The 20281-nt window shown below is 47.0% G+C and overlaps 1 protein-coding gene across 3 annotated transcripts in view; it reads left to right on the forward strand.

The window, feature by feature from the left end:
• klhl21 (kelch-like family member 21) overlaps positions 1-14362 on the forward strand; it is a 33728-nt gene extending 19366 nt beyond the window's left edge. For 2 of the 3 annotated variants that reach the window (XM_080215062.1, XM_080215064.1), the window contains exons 2-5: positions 2683-3737; positions 7350-7755; positions 11362-11434; positions 11808-14362. In XM_080215062.1, the coding sequence (XP_080071188.1) occupies positions 2711-3737; positions 7350-7755; positions 11362-11434; positions 11808-12113 (1812 nt within the window). In that variant the 5' untranslated portion in view covers positions 2683-2710 and the 3' untranslated portion in view covers positions 12114-14362. Of the gene's footprint in view, positions 1-501; positions 2588-2682; positions 3738-7349; positions 7756-11361; positions 11435-11807 lie in introns of those variants that run through there. The other variant, XM_080215063.1, reaches the window with a different exon arrangement.
• Positions 14363-20281: the final 5919 nt, after the last annotated feature.

A 20281-nucleotide genomic window follows, 5' to 3' on the forward strand; every position in this document is an offset into this window, starting at 1 on the left:
GGAAGTGCCATCTTTTGGGATAAGCTTTGAAACCAAGTCTCTGCCTTCTTTTTGCAGTAGATAGGCTTCAAAAGATTGTGTGCCTCTATCCAAGTTCTCCTAGCATCCTGGTCTTGGGCATGGAAGGTGGAGATTAAGGAGGTGGCATGTGCTTATATGGTGACTGTCAGATTGAGCTGCCTATGCTGGTGCTTGCAATGCGAGTGTTTGTTGCCTTTGTTCCATCTCCAATAAGAACATTATTTACACAAAAGAAAGATTTGCATTTGTATACCATCTTTCATGATCTTGGAACATCCCAAAATGCTTTACAAGCAATGAACATAAGAAATAGGAGCAGGAGTAGGCCATCCAGCCCTTCGAGCCTGCTCCGCCATTCAGTAAGATCATGGCTGATCTGTCGTGGCTCAGTTCCACATTCCCGCCCTCTCCCCATAACCCTTAATCCCCTCGCTTATCAAAAACCCATCAACCCGCGTCTTAAAAATATTTAGCGAGGCAGCCTCCACCACCTCAACGGGCAGAGAATTCCAGAGATTCACCACCCTTTGAGTGAAGCTGTTGTAATGTGTGAATGCCAGCATCGAAGTTATGTAATGATGATGACCAGAAAATTTGTTTTGGTAATGTTTATTGATGGTTAAATATTGATCAAGACATTTTATTTTTTTCACAAGATGATGGTCACTGGCCAGAATTTGTTGCTCCATCCCTTATAGCCCTTAAGAAGGTGATTGCAGTGAGACGCCTTCCTGAACCACTGCAATCCATGTGGTACAGGTGCATGGTTCTGTTAGGGAGTTCACTGCCCATTGGGAGTTCACTGCCCATTGGCAGTGAAGGAACAGCAATATAATTCCTTAGGATGGTGTGTGGCTTGGAAGGGAATTTGCAGGTGCTTATGTTCCCATGTGTCTGCTGCCCTTGCCCTTTTAGGTGGCAGAGGCTGCAAGTTTGCAAGCTGTTGTTGAAGGAAGCTTGGTGAGTTGCTGCACTGCACCTTTTGATGTAGTGCACACTGCTGCCACTGTACGTTTGTGGTAGAGCGTAAGTGCTTTAAGGATGGGGTTGTTGATCAAGCGGGCTGCTTTGTCCTGGACAGTGTTGAGCTTTGTTGTTGGAGCTGCACTCATCCAGAAAAGTGGACAGTATTCCATCACACTTCTGGTTTGTGTCTTGTAGATAGTGGACAGGCTTTGCAGACTCTAGAGGTGAGTTACTTATCACAGAAATCTCAGCCTCTGACCTACTCTTATAGCCAAAGGGGTTTATTTCCCTGCTCTACTTCGAAACATTGACATGAGATGTTTTAAATCCAGTTGAGAGCAAATGAAGCCTTGGTTTAATCAATTGTTTGAAAAATCGCCCATCCCTCCCACTGTCCAAAAGATGTGCTATTGATGCATTGGCCGTGCTAAATTCTCCCTCAGTGTACACAAACAGGTCCTGGAGTATAGAGCATAGAACAGGACAACACAGGAACAGGCCCATCGGCCCACAGTGTCGTGCCAAACACAACACTAAATTAAACTAATCCCTTCTGCCTGCCCTTGGTCCATATCCCTCTATTTCATGCATATTCATATGCTTATCTAAAACCCCTTATTGTACCTGCCTGCACCACCATTCCTAGCATCTCATTCCAACATCTACCAGTCTGTACAAAAAAAAACTTGCTCCTCACATCTCCTTTGAATTTTCCCCTTTTTACCCCAAGTGCATGGCCCCTAGTATTTGGGGAGGGATTTTACAGCCTTGCTCGTCCCAAAACCGTACAATCATGCCTGAGGTCAACAGACCTTTCCATAGTTCATCCCTTGCCTGCTTTGATTCCTGTGGTGAATGGGGTGGTAAAATTACGGCTATCAACTCTGGGAGAAAAATTCTGACTTTTTTTAAAACAGTGTTTCCAACACAAATAGTTTCAGCCTCTGATGGAAACAAAATTGTTATTTTTTTTAACTGAAACCAAGGTAAGGCCACTGGTCTAGAAGGATGATTTTGAAGGTTAATTGGAGGTGGAAAGTGCTACCTCAGTGCACAGGCTCCATCCCACTTGCTTCGTGATGTGTGTTATCCCACTGCTCCCTTGCTTTCCCAAGAAACAAAATGCCACTTTTAACATTTACTGACCTGTAGGCATGTTGGAATTAGGTGCATAAATATGTGGTGACTAGGGAATTTTCACAATTTCGTTACAGTTTTAATGCAAGTCCACTGGTAAATAAATTTTAAAACAGATAACCTTGGTACTGTCAGCCTTAATTATGTACTTGAGTTTCTGGAGTGGGATGGAACTCCACCAGTCTGATAGCAAGGGTGTGATGCCAGGGTGGCACTTTTAACAAAAGTAGGGAGATGGGGGGGGGAAGTAACACGGATTTTGACAGGACAGCAAGCGGCCATTCAGTCCTTAAGGGTCCATACTGGTTGGTGGTTCTGGTGAGGAAAAGGGCATAGGTTGGTGCTGTGACTGTGTCTGCATGACTGAGCTGAGAGTATTGGGTTGTTGAGAGGTTGCAGCCAGCCAAGTTTTAATCCATTCAAGGCAGTTGTCAAGAGGATGATTTGCGTGCTGCAGCTGCTGGTAAATATAACCTGCTGGGTGGATGACTGGGTTATAAAAGCTGCCGGAGTGGCCCCCTCATGCCTGTAATAATCTCTGACACTTTCTGCTTGCAGATGGTTTGATCTCCAGCGCTCTGAAGGAATGGACAGGCCTAGCACGCTGACCCAAGCCTCGGTGCTGCCTTTCTCCGACCCCGGCCACGCTCTGCACATCCTGCAGGGCATCAGCGAGCTGCGGGCGGAGGGCAAGTTCTTCGACATGACGCTGTCGGCGGGCGGGCAGGACTTTCCGTGCCACCGGACTGTGCTGGCGGCCGCCAGCCATTACTTCAGGGCCATGTTCGCGGGCCGGCTGCGGGAGAGCCAGGCTGAGCGGGTGGAGCTGCACGGGGTGCGGCCCGCCATCCTGGGCCTGCTGCTGGACTTCTGCTACAGCGGCCAGGTGACGGTCACCCAGGCCAACGTGGAGCCGCTGGCCCGCGCCGCCGACCTCTTCCAGTTCCCCTCGGTCAAGGAGGCGTGCTGCGCCTACCTGGAGCGGCAGCTGGACGTGGCCAACTGCCTGGATATCCAGGAGTTCGCCGAGGCCTACGCCTGCCGCGGCCTGGCCGAGAAGGCCAAGCGCTTCGTCCTGCGCCACATCGTCGAGCTGTCCGCCCACGAGGACTTCGAGGCGCTGCCGCAGCGCCGGCTGCTCGAGTACCTGTCCGACGACCGGCTGCACGTCGACAAGGAGGAGGCGGCCTACCAGCTGGCGCTGCGCTGGGTCAAGGCCGACCCCAAGCGGCGCCTCCGCCTCTGGCCCGAGCTCTTCGAGCACATCCGCCTGCCCTTCATCCGCCGCTTCTACCTGCTGGCCTACGTGGAGAGCGAGCCGCTGGTGTCCTACTTCCCCCGCTGCCGCCAGCTCATCCACCAGGCCCGCGCCTTCCAGTCCTCCGAGTACGACCGCCACGACTACCCGTGCGAGCGGATGCGGGCCCGGCCCTCCACCGGCCTGGCCGAGATCCTGGTGGTGGTGGGCGGCTGCGACAAGGACTGCGACGAGCTGGTCACCGTGGACTGCTTCAACCCGCAGAGCGGCCAGTGGCGCTACCTGGCCGAGTTCCCCGAGCAGCTGGCCGGAGGCTACAGCATCACCGCCTTCGGCAACGACATCTATGTCACCGGTAAGAAGGTTACTATTTATTAGTTATGAATTGTTATATTCATTATTGACGTGGAGATGCCGATTTTGGACTGGATTGGGCACGGTAATAAGTCTCACCACACCAGGGTTAAAGTCCAATAGATTTATTTATCCGTGTCACAAGTAGCCAACATTAACACTGCAATGAACTTACTGTGGAAATCCCCTAGTCACCACACTCTGGTGCCAGTTCGGGTACACTGAGGGAAAATTTAGCACGACCAACACTTCTTTCGGACTGAGGGGAAACCGGAGCACCTGGAGGAAACTCGCAGGACTGGAACCCAGGTCCCTGATGCTCTGAAGCAGCAGTGCTAATCACTGTGCCACCATGCTGCTCCAACAAAGATCGTGCACAGAGAAGGCTCTTCAACCCATTGCAGCCATGGTATCTCTATATTTTAAAAGGAGGTTAAAAAAAAAGGGATATTGTATTTATTTGTGATTTACCTAGCTCCCGCAGAGTCTGCTGCTCACTGAAGACCTGAAGCATGCCAGTGAACGCTGCCTGGATGCATAAATAGTTGCAGTTAGAAGGACAGACAGCCAGGCCAGACAACTCGCTGCCTGAATCTGTTAATGGTCAACTTGGACAGGAATAGGCTTATGGGGGGTGGGGGGTCCTCCTTCCCCCTCCACCCCACTAATTTAAAGTTTATTTATAGTGTCACAAGTAGGCTTATGTTAACACTGCAATTATTTTACTGTGAAAATCCCCTCCCAGGTAGTGCCATCTCTTTTTAAATGGGGATCAGGGAAGTGGGATATTCAGTAGGTCTTCCAAAAAGTCAGAAATGGGCCCATGTCGTCGTCCTCTGCTGTAAGATGTTGAAGGTTCCCCTGGATTCCGTCACAGTAGGAAATTGACTGTCTCTATCTACCCTATAGAATCCCTTGATCATTCTAAATATTTCGATCGGATCGCTTCTCATTCAAGAGAATACAAAACAAGAAAGGACTCTCCACTCTTCTTACAAACTGATGGGAAATCTCTGCAAAGGCAATCGGTTCAATTTGATCTTTCATCTGAAAACTGATCCACTAGCATTGAAGTGTATGTTCAAGGCCTTGGATTGGGCCTTTTGACTCTGAGACAAAAGTGCTACCCATTGAGGAACAGCTGGTCCATGAGTCAATCTGTTAAAAAAGACAAATACATGCAAGTATTCTTGAAAATTTGCATGTTCAAAGCATTCTAGTCCATTCATCCATAGGCCAAGATATTGAAGATTAACAGTTTATACGTGCAACTTGTTTGCAAAGCAATTATTGCTAATAATTAAGTTTTTCATACAACGCAAAGCTAGGCATTGTATAAAAGATGTTCTCACAACACTTTGCTCCATTGGCCTGAAAGATGCCTCTATTACTTCCCTTGTTGGAATGTTAACTGTCACTGATATCTCTTTGATTTAAATAAAGACTTGCATCTAAACTTCACAGAGCAAATGAAGTGAACATAACTGTGAACACAAAACGTGATTTGAAATAAAAATAAAATTTTTAAAAAATCTACAGTAATTTTTAAGGGTAAGAGTGTGGGTGTTGCTAGCATTTATTGCCCATTGCCCATTCCTTGCCCTTAGCAGTTAAACTGCTCGTCGTGAGAGAGAGCTTTAGGTTCACAACCGCGTGCAGCCACAGCCAAACCAAACCCCATGTTGATTTCCATTGAGTTGTTATGTGGAGATCAACATGTTGATCTTGTTTTGTTTTAAAATTTCCTCTAAGGACAACTTGCCCAACATGGGTGATGAACTAACTGGACTACAACATTAAAAATATATATTTTTTCTGGGTATATGAGATAGTTAGGCAGAACACTTGCACATGGGTTTTAAGTTCACCAACTGACAGTATAGCTCAACCAACAGTATAGCTCAGAATGGCTCTGAGGAAGTTTGGACTGTCCCAGATTTTGCTCTCAAATCATAGAACCTTGACGCATGATGACATTGGGAAATGCTGTCCTATTTCTGTCCTTGCTGTCTCCATGCTCACTCTCCATATAGATCATGTCAACATGCTCTGGACACGCGGTTATTTTTACTGCGTGAAATCCTTGTTATTGAGAATTTATTTTTAACCAGCAGCTACAGTGGGACTGTATGTCAGTGATATTTTCGAGGTTTAAAAAATCTCTCCATGATTGTAATTGTATTGGGGCTTTAGTGGGCTATGCACCCCAGCTTGGGTCTATTTTGGGGTTTAGTGGGCTAGAATCCCAGTCTGGGTCTGTTTTTAGTACTGGCTCCTGAGGATGCTACGATCCTTGAGGGACCGATCCTCTGTTGTGTCTAGTCTTGGCCACCCTGGGCTTGGGATGCAGCTCCACTCTAGTAAACAGACCCCATGTGGAGAATTGCTGCTCTCTGAGGAGCAAGTGCAATGTTCTATTGCTGGAGCTTGCCAGAGGAGCATACCTGGCCCTGAGTAGGTTCGAGCTCTCTGCTGAGTTGGCTGGCCTGGTCTCGGCCAGAGTTTCTGCTGCCAGTTATCTTTCAGACCCAATGCCTGCAGTTCTTGTTGCGTTTTATAAACAAGATGGTCGAGGTTGAGGGCATTTTATAAAAGGCAATGACTATATCACAGGAAGTACTGACTGATTAGGGAGTCACTTAAAGATACAAGGAGCTATGATTCACTTGGAGCAATGCCAGTGATAATAAACCAAGGTTGCGAAAAGGAACCAGAAAAAGTCAAAAGATTTAAGAGTTTTAAAGAATTCAGACTAGTTTTATAGAGTAAACCAGGAAGGAGTACTTCTTCTAAACTGGGAATCCATGATGATTATTACCGAGAAGGGGGGAGTGGAATTCAGAAAAACCTTTCATTTTGCACAGAGGGGTAGTTGGACCACAAATGGCTTTGCCCCAGGGGATGTGTGAGGCAGAGACCATTGAATTATTTTAAGGAGAAAATTGGATTAATAATTGAAGCAGAGTAAGATATGAGGAGAGTGGGTTGAAGTTTGGATTTCATTAGCCAGCACAGAACCGATGGGTAGAATGGCCTCTTTCTGGTCTGTAAATTACGGAAAGTGTGTTACTTTGGCCATTGAGCTCAGTTGTGATGCTGCCACAGTCGGATAGCCAGTCTAGGTTCACATCAAAGAAAGACCTGCATTATTACACCACCTTTCATGACCTTGGGATGCTACAGCCAATGATGTACTCTTAGAAATGTCATTTTCTAATGTAGGAAATTAGCACCTAGCAAGATCCCACAAAGAGTAGTGTGATAGTGATCAGATAAATTGTTTGAGCGCTGTGAATTGAGGGATAAATATTGGCCGTAATTCCCAGAGATATCTCCCCTGCTCGTCTTCAGAACAGTGCCGTTGGGTCTTTAATGTCCACTTGAGAGGGCTTGCAGGTCCTTGGTTTAAAATCTCATCCAAAAGGCAGCACCTCTGACAGTGTGGCACTCCATTATTCTGGGAATGTCATCAATAATCTGTGGAGAGACACTTGAACCCAAAACTTTCTTGCTGCAAGTGGGAGTGCTACCCACTGTCATGAAGAAAGTCCACCATTGGACAGAGAGGAACAGTCACTGAAAGTTGTCTTTGTGCATATCTTTGTCTTAACAGGTGGTTCTGATGGGACGACAATGTACGACTGTGTGTGGCGTTACAATTCCAGTGTCAATGAGTGGACTGAGGTTTCACCCATGCTTCAAGCACGAGAGTATCACAGCTCCGTGGTACTCAAAGGCCACATCTACATCATCGCCCATGACAGCCTGGAGCGCTATGATCACAGTATTGACAGCTGGGAGGCCCTACAACCTATGCCCTTCCCCATGGAGAACTGCTCGAGTACAGCCTGTCGGGGCAAACTCTATGCCATTGGCACACTCACTGGCAAAGAGGCGATGGCCATTCAGTGCTACGATCCTGAGATTGACTCATGGAGTGTTGTGGTTTGCGGCTCATTGCCTCCATGGTCGTTTGTGCCAAAGACAGTGACTCTCAATGGACTGATATACTTTGTTCGGTGAGTTTAAATGGGTTGACTGTGAATAAAGAGATGTCCATAAATAGAAACACCAAGACCATTTGGGGACCTCGCCTTGATCTCCATGCATTGTAGGCAAATTTCACACTGTGTAACTCTGCTGGCATCACAACCTGATGCTATTTGTCTGCCAACCCTGTGCGGGCATGCAATTTCCTTTCCATTCTGTCCACATGCACGCATACACAGGTATGTACTGTTCAGCTTCCCTTGATAGTTTCAGATATACATGGATGTGACTAGTTTCACACTTGATTAAGAAAAATGTTCTTTCTACCCTTGAACTTATTTCCAGATATTTTGGCTTTTTTTTTGAGTCATTCTAAATTCCCTGTTTCAGCAAGAGGCACAGGTATGATGGATCAAAAGGCCGCTTCCTTACGGTAAAACCCTGCGATGTGGAAGCTCATTTGATTCCACAGACAAGGTGTGTGTGGAATATGCCTCCAGTTGTTTCCAATATTCAATAGATCACTTTCAAATGTCTAGACCGTGTATCATGAATCAAGAGCCCCCCCCCCCCCTCACTCCCCCTTGAGGTTTACATCAGTGACTCACTCACTTACGTCATTGCAGCTGTCTGTTCCACGTTTCCTCCTTTTCCCAGCAGCACATCTTTCCTGAAGTGGCCTTTCATCTCCACAACAAATGGAGTCCAACTGCAGCCCATGATCCTAAAGACCTTGGATAAGAGATTCCTTTGTATTTGCACCTCTCTCTTTTTATAGACCAGTCTGTTTAAATTTAATTGGCCTGGAGGTTTGGGTACGGCTGGGTCGATTTTGGGATTTTTTCTTTATTGATGAAAAGAAAAGTCTTCCATTTAATAAGAAACGTAGGAAACTCAGAATATAGCACCTTTCATGGCCTTTGTAACCAGTGAATGCAGTATAGCCAATTTGTACTCATCGGTATAGCATGGTAGGTCATTGTGCCTCCACTGGCTCTTTTGATGAGCAATCCAGTTAGTCCCGTTCCCTTGCTCCTGCCCCATATCCCTGTAAATTCTTCCCCTTTGAGTATTTGTCCAATTCTTTTTTGACATTTATTATTAAATCAGTAGTCACCACCATTATACCATTTCTAAATCCTAACCACTCTCTGCATTAAAAGGTTTTATCCTTTCTCTCATTCATCGTATATCTGTGCCCTCTAATTATGTTTTTCAGCCGTTAGAAATAGTTTCTCTCTCATATTCCATTACTAGAAATTCTGACTCAGGATGCCAAAATCTGTTGATATCAGCAATGTGACATACCCAGGAGTTAAGCGTTAACAGGGATTCAGACATTATCTGTGACCTGTGCCTATTCTGTTCACTTAGTGACCCAGTGAATCTTGAGATACAAGAGTCTAATCACTGGTGAAACTCTGTTTAGTGCTTCCTGTCACCTGCTTCCCTACTCCATTAATGTCCTAGATGAGATCAGCTGATGTGGTATGAATCAAAGTGGCCCTTGAGCTTAGGGGCTGTGTTGCCTGTTATGTTAAAGCAGTTTCATAGTGGAACAGTTCCCAAATGGAGTGACTCGGGTTGTATGGTTTCCATTCATAGAATTCCTCCAATGCCAAAGGAGACCATTCAGCCCATCGAGTCTGCACCAACCACCATTCCTTCCCTGGCCCTATCCCCATAACCATTCATCAGACTGGGTTGGTGTGCAGTTAGCACATCTTGATGGTTGGTGGATTTTTTTGCCAAATGGCCCTTGACCAACTCCAACCCACCTGCAGTTATCCATTTCTTTTTAATGTCTAACAGCTGAAATTAGGCAGCATGGAAGGAGTCTGTTCAGCTTATCATTTCTTAAGCCGTCACTTTGAAAGAGTTTATCCAATTAGTCCCATAGCTCTGCACGTTTATTCCTTCTTAAATATTTGGCCAATTCCCCTTTTAGAATGTTTACTATTGAATCTGCTTCCACTGCTTTTTCGGGCAGTGCGTTCCTGATTATAACAACTCGTGTTTTTAAAAACAAACTTCTTGTCTCCCCTCCTGTCTGGCGCGGTGGAAGGAGCTGCCACACCATCTGCTGCTGTCAGACACTGAGTGACTGAGTAAACAAGTGGACACAAATTACATCGGGACAGGGGAGTTTGCTTTCAGACGTCAGCAACAACTGTTATCTAATCATGTTGTTTACTGCGTACACTCCAATTCATATCAACTGTATTTTGCTTGCCAGTTTTCTGAAGGTGATGATTCCTTGTTTGGTTTCGGTTCCACAGTACTGGTACCTCACTCTCCAGTATCCACTGACTATGTGAGCCTAAGCACTAATGGGTTATTGGATCACGGAGCGAGGGCCGTACAGCCAAGTCGGAGATAGGAGTTGTCTCAGGGATTGGAATCCTGTGTTTTCCACCACCCACCCCTTCCAAAATAGGAATGCCAAGGAGAATTGCAGCATCATTAACACCACCTTGGGCAGGATTGACTAAGCTAGAACCACGCTGATGAAGCTGAAGGGGAAACGGACTTTTAAGTGAAGGGGTGCAGGTTATTAAAACTATTCCAAAATTACCATTTCACTGATCAACTCCCAGAAACTTTCGTCTGCTGTTTCGCTTTTGTTTTTTTTTTGAAACCTTTTACTTATGGTCTCAGATTCAGTGAAGGTTACACATAAGATACTGGAGCAGAATTAGGCCACTTTGCCCATCGAGTCTGCTCCACCATTCAATCATGGCTGATAAGTTTCTCAACCCTATTCTCCCGCCTTTCTCCCATAACGCTTGATCTCCAAATTGATAAAGAATCTATCTATCTCTACCTTAAATACACTCAATGACCTGGCCTCCACAGCGTTTCTGTGGCAATGAATTCCATAAATTCACCACCCTCTGGCCGAAGAAATTCCTCCTCATCTATGTTCCAAAGGGTCGTCCCTTTACTCTGAGGCTGTGCCCTCAGATCCTAGTATTTTATTATATAATAAGAATTATGCTTATCTTGGCTGTGATTATTTTTATCAAGTTGCGGTCAGGATTTTAGTCTTATTGCCACAGAATCAGATGCGTTTTTTGGTGATGCCTCGACATCATCACTGAAACAGTTTGTCTGATCAGTTATCTCATTGCTGTTTGTGGGAACTGGCTCTGTGCAATTTAGCTGCTTCATTTCCCAACATCTGTCATTTTAAAGTGTGGTAATTTCAAAATGACTCCACTGGCTGTGAAAGATTCTATATAATTGCAAGCCACTTTTCCACCAGGCTTGGGACAAAATACCAGTGAGGCTTAAAAAATGGATTGTCTTGAAGAGCTTTTTTTTGAGGAGGGGCTGAATTTGGAACTCAGTTTCAGAATATGGTGGAGGTGGGGGTCACTGAATATTTTTGTGGCAGAGATGGATTCTTGCTTGGCAAGGGAATCAAAGGTTATCAGAGGTGGATGGGAATATGGAACTCAACACAAACTATGGCCTTATTGAATGGGGAGCAGGCTCAAGGGGCTGAATGGCCTCCTGCTCCTATCTTGTATGTTTTGTAGAGGCATGTTCTGTCAAGGTATGGTGCCTCTGGTTACACACTGATGGCATCTGGGCTGATCATTAAAACCCAGTCTCTTTCTTTCTCTCCGCAGGGATGATTCTTCAGAGGTCGATGTGTATAACCCAACCAAGAATGAATGGGACAAAATCCCATCCATGAATCAGGTACCAAGGGCAGGGGGTGGAAATGCGTGGGGTGGGGGTGCGGAGCAGTGCTTGGATGATGCAGTGAAAAATGTTTGACGATGTGTTTCGTGTGTAAAAATCAGAGGAGCATTTGCATTAGTTCTGGAGTAAACTCTCCAGCCCTGAGGTCCCAGAACATAGTGGGAAGAATTGGAAGGGGATAATGGCGATGAAGTGGAGGGAAGTGCTGAGATTTTGCAGAGGTTGGGAGGGATTTGAAAATGAGGATGAGAATTTAAAAAACGCACTGCTGAATGGGTGAGAAGTTTTGATGTCATATCCCTGTCCTCCCAATCTTTGGCATGTAGGATACTTCCTTGCACTGATTGTGTTTTTTTTTTCTGAACAACAGGTCCATGTTGGAGGCAGTGTGGCTGCCCTGGGGGGAAAGCTGGTTGTCTCTGGTGGCTACGATAACACATTTGAATTATCCGATGTAATCGAAAGCTATGATTTACAGACTGGCACCTGGAGCGTTGTGGGGCGACTCCCACAACCTACCTTTTGGCATGGGACTGTCAGCATCTTCCGGCAATTCATGCCGACTGCCCAGGTTACCTTCGAAGGAACCATGAACGACAATCATAACAATGAAATCAATGCCCTGAATCTAGCTCGATATCGAAGACACCTTCATAACGAGAATCTCCGTCTATAGCACTGAGCAGATTGGAGTAAAGACTGAAACCTGTACAGTGAAACCTGCTCTGATTCTCACCAAAAACCAGCTGGGTTTCTAACACATTTCATGCCATCTAATTGTGAGCTGGCACGTGTCAGCAACGGCTTTTCCCAGTTATCATTTTAAAATGTTGTCCTTGTTATAAGCAGTCATTGCTCCCAGTTGGATTGGGTTTTGACTAAAATTGCTGATATTGACAGGGCTCCGTCCATTGCCATTGGCTGCTGGCTGTGTTTAATCTGGCAAGTTTCACTGTATGTGTTGATCAATTCTGCTAGGTGAGAAGATATGACAGCTTTGTCTTCTCCCTTGGACACACGCTTGTTACAAAGCATTGGTTAAGAAAGAAAGACTTGCCTTTGTATAGCGCCTGATAGCATCGCAAAAATGCTTCACTTGCTATTAATTTACTTTTGAAGTGCAACAATGTAAGATAATGAGGCAACCATTCTGTGCTCAGCAAGAACATATGAACATCAACACAGTTAATGTAGTGTTACTGATAGATTGAGGGAAGAATATTGGGGAGGACAGGACAGCAGAACACCCAGCTCTTTAAGTAGTCCACAGGATCTTGATGCTATATCTGCACAGGCAGATATAATCTTGGTTTAGCACACAACTATTTTGAGCTTTGTATTTTGTTCCAGCCCCATGAAGTCTGCTATATTTTTAACGTTTTTTGCATTTTCTATGAGTGCGTTAAAGTAGAATGAAAAACCAGGTGAACACGCTGTGCTGTTTCCTGGCTTTTAATGAAGACACATAATATAAAACAGTGTTTAATGTTTACGCGAAGGTGATGTGAAACGAGTTCTAGTTGGAAGGTCTGTTCAGTCCGTACAAGGATTGACAGAGACTAGCTCCAAACAGAGCTTGCCAACAGCCCTGTGAAGGTACTGACTGTTGCATTTTGTTAAAGGCTGGATCTAATCCGATTAAAATCTCCCAACACCCAAGTGAGCAAATCTGTGCAGTGGAGAATAACTTGTAAAATGTAGACTTGGAGTCTCGTGGCCTTGGGAAGTGGCGATTTAGTACTGGTGCACTTTAATCCTGTGGGGTATCATTTAATTCACCTCAAATTGCTGCCCTGTCGCCAACCCCACCGGCAGTAGCCGGCTTGTTATCCATAGTATTTCATCCTGGTGTTAAAAAAGAACTCTGGTTTGGAAGGACAGAATCTGCTGGGGAAGTTTCCCTGTGTAACACCGCCAGCTAGCTAAAAGCTTGTTCCAGAATAGCTCATCTACCTTCTCCAATACTTGAGTAGACAAAGGGGATGGGGTATATATTTAGTTTTTTTATATATATATATATATATATATATTTCTATTTATAGAGCAGTAGAAATAATGCAATTAAATATTCCAGAATCACTAATTCAGAATATGCTACGAAATAGAAAGACATGGCTCTCCATTTGTAGTTCTTTTGGAATCTGGAAGTAAATGTTCCCAGTTTCTGTTTTGAGGTAACTTGAATAGAACGTGAAATAAATGATGTACTTATTTGCTGCTGATAGTAATTGAAGTCCAATTGTTTGAAACATTTTGTTCAGAAACCTGTTAAAATATGCAGTAGGAGTTTCTGGTTCTTTTCTCTTCACCCTTTTTCTGTCCTGAAGATATTGCCTCTCACAGGGGTACAGATTGAAGCAGTGATTGCCTTCCTCATGCAACTCAACCATTCCTCATGTCAGTGTTGGCAGGTTATTTGATCAGAGCCAGAGCTGATGCTGTCCTTGCCCAGTAAATACAAGGTGGGAGCAGGAGACCTTGCTTTTTTTATTTCTTCCTCCTCCTTGGTTTGGGCACTGATGCTAATTCCAACACATGCTCGGTGCCCAAGTTGAGGTTAGTCTAGACCAAAGATGGAACCAGTGACTTTGTTGATCTGTGAAGGTCAACTTGATTTTGACAAACCTTTATTTATTGGAGGAGGGGTGGTTCATTTTCTTTTACTGATCTGGATCAGACTTTGAACTCTTGAATCTAGAAAAGAAACTTGAAGTAGAAAGTTGATGCATTTACCTTCCAAGCTGGGGCAAGTGGTTTTCTCTTTCAGATTCTGTGAATTTCAAATACTTCCTGGTTTTTATCTCAAGTTTTAGTGTGTGTCTTTTTATTTTAAGTGTTGTGGCTTATTGTACACAAACACTTGTAGTTTACATTGAGAATTTGTACAACACTAATTCCACTAAAATAAAATGTGTTTACTCTTAAGGATTCAACTTGATTTTGTTTCAAAGTCACAATTTAATGCAGACTTGAGATAGACTCTCAGTCAGACAAAAAGGAATTAAAGAGAGAGACAATGCATGTGAAGCAATCATGAAGAGCCCCAGAACTATTCCCATCAAGTTAAATATTTGCATTGATTGACTGCCTTCTATTAGCTCTTTCTCTCCTCCAGTGTGATGACTTTAAGGTTGTCAAATGCAGCAGCCATTTAGCACAGAGCAAGATCCCAGTTTTTTTTTCATTTATGGGATATGGGGGATGCTGACTAGATCATTTATTACTCATCTAGTTGCCCTTGAAGGTGGTGAACTATCTTCTTGACCTCTGCAGTCCCTGGTGGGATAAGTCTACCCATAGTGCTGTTAGGGAGAGAATTCCAGGATTTTGACTCAACAACAGTGCAGGAATGGAAATATATTTCCAAGCGAAGATGGTGAGTGACTTGGAGGAGAGGTGGGGGTGTTCCAGCTATCTGCTGCCCTTGTCTTTCTAAATTCAGTAGTGGTCATGGATTTGTAAGGTGCTGTCTAAGGAACCTTGGTGAGTTCCTGCAGTGCATCTTGTAGATGGCACACATGGGCCACTGCATCAGCAATGGAGGGATTGAATGTGGAACAGGCAATAATCAAGCAGACTGCTTTGTCCTGGATGGTGTCAAGTTTGTTGAGTTTGGTTGGAGCTGCACTCATCCAAGCAAGTGGAGAGTATTCCCTCATGCTCTCACTTCTAGTAGACATACAAATGACCAGTTATTCCATTTTTTTTGTTGTTGGTTGGGAAGAATGTTGCTTGCCTTAGTCTTCATTGACTAGAGAGGGTCTGTTAGTTGATTGGACGGTTGGCTCATGATGCAGAGTGATACCAACAGTGTAGGGTTCAATTCCTGTACCAGTTGAAGTTAGTCGTGAAGGCCCACCTCCTCACAATTGCTCCTTGCCTGAGGTGTGGTGACCCTCGGGCTAAATCAGCATCAGTCAGATCTTTCAAACAAGGGAGAGAGCAGCCTATGGTCCTCTGGGATTTTGACAGTTTTCATTGAATAGCATCACAGGAAAGAAAATCAGCTGGGATACCTGTTACTCTCTCACTGAGAAGGCATTCAGGACTAGAACAACTTGGGTTGGATGACTAACTGTCATAGACTCAAACATGGAAAGTGAGATCTTGATTGAGGCAATAGAGGTTGAGTATTCGCTACAGAACTGAGGGAAAATGTAGAAAGTGTTTTTTTTGCAATTTCTTCCTGTTTAGATATTAGTTATTTAGATCAGAAGGTCACTCCATAAGGGTGCTGTGCCTGCTGCACAGTCTGTTTTAAGAAGTGTACTTCTTGTTAGTACAACCAATATTTATTTAAATGACACAATCAATAATCACCCACCCAACCAATGTTATCTTACAGAAAATACTAAAGTTCAAGTCTAATACTAGACCTTGACTTAACTTTGTGTGACTGGCAAGTACCCAAGTAGATATTGGCCTTTATCTGTGCGCTGGTCTCTCTGTAGTCCTTTGCATAATCTGATATGGCATTCTGGCTCTGGTCTTCCTTCCTTCAGTGTGGTGGCTTTCCTTGTGCTGGCGGTTGCTAGCGACAGTCACCGTTGTTGTAGTTCATTTGTGGGGTGACAGAGAGAGAGAGGTTCTTGTTTGCGCAGCACCCTTTATACCCTGTTGGGTTTCACACCCCTTTTGGCCATTGCCAATCAATCAATCAGGACTTGATCACCCTGATTTGATTAAGTCCAATCGGGTGCTGCCACATCAATCTCTGGATGTGTCCCCATCGGCCATGTTTGTATGTGCTGGGGGCACATAGGACACACACCTCCCTCCTTCCCAAATAAGGGGTTACAGTGCCTCTATGTCTGGTAAACAACCCAGTTTGACCAGAAAGTCCCTTTTGTCCTGGAGATGGCCCATATCATGTGTATTCAGTGGTCTGAGTTGCAGCCTGTTTATCTGTCTTTTAGACAGCAGCCTGCTGTTTTAGTTCTTGCCCAATTGTGCCAGAGTGCTTCACAAATTGCCATTTTAGGTGATCCATTTGGGGACACAGGGACCATGGCTTCCCTTTAAACACAACACTTCACAAAGACAATCTAGAATTTTTATCAATTAATATTAACAAGATAAACTCCTTTTAAAAAAAAGCCTTGCACATAAATCCCAAATTATAAACTTAATGTTTCTGTTGCACACATGCAGGAATTTAATCTGGTTTTTATTTTCCATGATCTATTGTATTTTGTTTTTGATTAATTCACTGCCAGTAATATTCATCTTGTGTTTGTAATCAACCTGAGACCACTCTCTTTGCCTCCCCCTCCTCCCACCGCCTCACTCACCTCCCCTCCCTCCTCCTCACTCACTCACCTACCCCCCTCCTCACTCACTCACCTACCCCCCTCCTCCTCACTCACTCACCTACCCCCCTCCTCCTCACTCACTCACCTACCCCCCTCCTCCTCACTCACTCACCTACCCCCTCCTCCTCACTCACTCACCTACCCCCCTCCTCCTCACTCACTCACCTACCCCCCTCCTCCTCACTCACTTCACCTACCCCCCTCCTCCTCACTCACTCTCACCTACCCCCCCCTCCTCACTCACTCACATCCCCCTCCTCACTCACTCATCCCCCTCCTCACTCACTCACTCACTCATCCCCCTCCTCACTCACTCACTCATCCCCCTCCTCACTCACTCACTGTCCCCCCTTCCCCCCCCTCCCCCCCCCTCTCTTCCCCCCCCTCCCCCCCTCTCTTCCCCCCCTCTCTTCCCCCCCTCCCCCCCCCTCTTCCCCCCCCCTCCCCCCTCACTCTTCCCCCCCCTCCCCTCCCCCCCTCCCCCCTCACTCTTCCCCCCCCCTCCCCTCCCCCCCTCCCCCCTCACTCTTCCCCCCCCCCCACCCCTCTCTCTCCTCCCCCCCCCACCCCTCTCTCTCCTCCCCCCCCCCACCCCTCTCTCTCCTCCCCCCCCCCACCCCTCTCTCTCCTCCCCCCCCCCACCCCTCTCTCCTCCCCCCCCCCCACCCCTCTCTCTCCTCCCCCCCCCCACCCCTCTCTCTCCTCCCCCCCCCCACCCCTCTCTCTCCTCCCCCCCCCCACCCCTCTCTCTCCTCCCCCCCCCCCACCCCTCTCTCTCCTCCCCCCCCCCCACCCCTCTCTCTCCTCCCCCCCCCCACCCCTCTCTCTCCTCCCCCCCCCCACCCCTCTCTCTCCTCCCCCCCCCCACCCCTCTCTCTCCTCCCCCCCACCCCTCTTTCCCCCCCCCCACCCCTCTCTTCTCTCCCCCCCACCCCTCTCTCTTCCCCCCCCTCCCCCACCCCTCTCTCTTTCCTCCCCCCCCCCCCCACCCCTCTCTCTTTCCTCCCCCCCCCCCACCCCTCTCTCTTTCCTCCCCCCCCCCACCCCTCTCTCTTTCCTCCCCCCCCCACCCCTCTCTCTTTCCTCCCCCCCCCCCACCCCTCTCTCTCTTCCTCTCCCCCCCCCCACCCCTCTCTCTCTTCCTCCCCCCCCCCACCCCTCTCTCTCTTCCTCCCCCCCCCCACCCCTCTCTCTCTTCCTCCCCCCCCCCCACCCCTCTCTCTTTCTCCCCCCCCCCACCCCTCTCTCTTCCTCTCCCCCCCCCCACCCCTCTCTTCTCTCCTCCCCCCCCCCCACCCCTCTCTTCTCTCCTCCCCCCCCCACCCCTCTCTCTTTCTCCCCCCCACCCCTCTCTCTTCCTCTCCCCCCCCCCCACCCCTCTCTTCCTCTCCCCCCCCCCCACCCCTCTCTTCTCTCCTCCCCCCCCCACCCCTCTCTTCTCTCCTCCCCCCCCCCACCCCTCTCTTCTCTCCTCCCCCCCCCCACCCCTCTCTCTTTCTCCCCCCCCACCCCTCTCTCTTCCTCTCCCCCCCCCCCCACCCCTCTCTTCCTCTCCCCCCCCCCCACCCCTCTCTTCCTCTCCCCCCCCCCCCACCCCTCTCTTCCTCTCCCCCCCCCCCCACCCCTCTCTTCCTCTCCCCCCCCCCCACCCCTCTCTTCTCTCCTCCCCCCCCCACCCCTCTCTTCTCTCCTCCCCCTCCCCCACCCCCCTCTCTTCTCCCCCACCCCCCTCTCTTCTCCCCCACCCCCCTCTTCTTCCCCCACCCTTTCCTCCTCCTCCTCCCTCCCCCCCCCTCCCTCCCCACCCCCCTCTCTTCTTCCCCCACCCCCCTCTCTTCTTCCCCCACCCTTTCTTCCTCCCCCACCCTCCCCACCCCCCTCTCTTCTTCCCCCACCCTTTCTTCCTCCTCCTCCCTCCCCCCCCTCCCCCCCCTTCTCTTCTTCCCCCCCCCCACCCCCCTCTCTTCTCCCCCCACCCCACCCCTCAACAAGCAAGCTGGCAGGAAATACAGAGACAATTGTGTTGATCAGTGAACATTTAAAAACTCCATTTTATTTTACATATATTACAAAGCAAGAGTCAGTTGTTTAAGAGACACCCACATCTACGCCACGTGGTAAGGCAATTGGCTTTTTCATATCTTAACTATGGTTACCTCTTCGACATACATATCTGTCACACCCACTGACAGTTCAGATTGATAGTTCCTGATATCTGTAAAGCTATGAGCTGAAGGTTCTGGAGTTTCAGTGTTTTGATTGGTCAGTTCGTTTGTGGCCATAGTGGATTGGGCCTGTTCAGGCAGGCCAGCCATGTGTGGCACCGTGTCTGCGTCTGCCTCTGCCTCTCTATCTCTCTCCTTTTCCTCTGTGATTACCAGGTTGCGGAGTCTTCGCTGACGGGGACTGTAGTTTTCGACTCGCCCATGAATCTCCATGTGTCGCCTCAGGTGAGCCTGTATTGGAGAAAATCAGAGAGCTCAGCAGGGCACCAACAGAAACTTGCTTTTTTAGTGCCTTTACCACAGAAGCATTATTAAACAAAGATGAACATGGAGACAAAAGAGGGGAGGTGATGGCTTAATGGTATTATTGCCATACTATTAATCCTGAAACTCAGCTATTGTTCTGGGGACCTGAGTTCGAATCCCACCACACCAAATGGTGGAATTTGAACGTAACTAAAAAAAAAATGGAATTAAGAATCAACTGATGATCATGAAACCATTGTCGATTGTCAGAAAAACCCATCTGGTTCACGAATGTACTTTAGGGAAGGAAATCTGCCATCCCTTGCCTGGTCTGACCTACATGTGACTCTGTATTCTCAACTGCCCGCTTAAATGACAATTAGCCACTCAGTTCAAGGGATCGGCAATAAATGATAGCCAGCCAGCCAACCAGTGACGCTCGTGTCCCACGAATGAATTAAAAAGGGAGAGATTGGGTTACTGACCTAAAGCTTGTTCAAAGTGGTAGGCTTTAAGGAACATCTTAAAGGGGGAGAGAAAAGTGGAGAAATTTAGAGAGGGAATTCCACAGCTTCAGGCTGAAACAATTGCCAAGAATGAGAGAAAGGAAATCAGAATGCAGTGTTGAGGATTGTAGTGCTGGGCAATATTAGAGTTGGGGAGAAATAGGGAAACCAAGACGTTTTACAATACACGATTGTGAACTGTCTGATTGAGCCAGAGGCAAGGGCCTGGAACAGAGACAGAATCTAAAGCTATGGAAAGTGTGTGGCAGGGACTGAAGGCAATGGCTTTGGTATTCCCCATTTCCCTATGAAGAAACCAGGACTTAAAAACAGAAGTGTTCAGATGAAGAAAATTTCCTAAAACAGCTCTGGTTTCTCCAACATGCCTCCAGTTTACTAAATTGAAACTTGGAACGTGCGGATTAATTTACAAGGATAGATCGGACAGGTTGGGCTTGTTCCCACTGGAATTTAGAAGACAGAGATGATTTAATTGAAGTATACAAGATCTTCAATGGTTATGACAAGATGGACATTGTAAAGATGTTTCCTCTG

This window comes from Carcharhinus amblyrhynchos, chromosome 30 (genome assembly GCF_965287045.1).
Source record: "Carcharhinus amblyrhynchos chromosome 30, sCarAmb.v2.hapA, whole genome shotgun sequence".
NCBI lineage: Eukaryota > Metazoa > Chordata > Chondrichthyes > Carcharhiniformes > Carcharhinidae > Carcharhinus > Carcharhinus amblyrhynchos.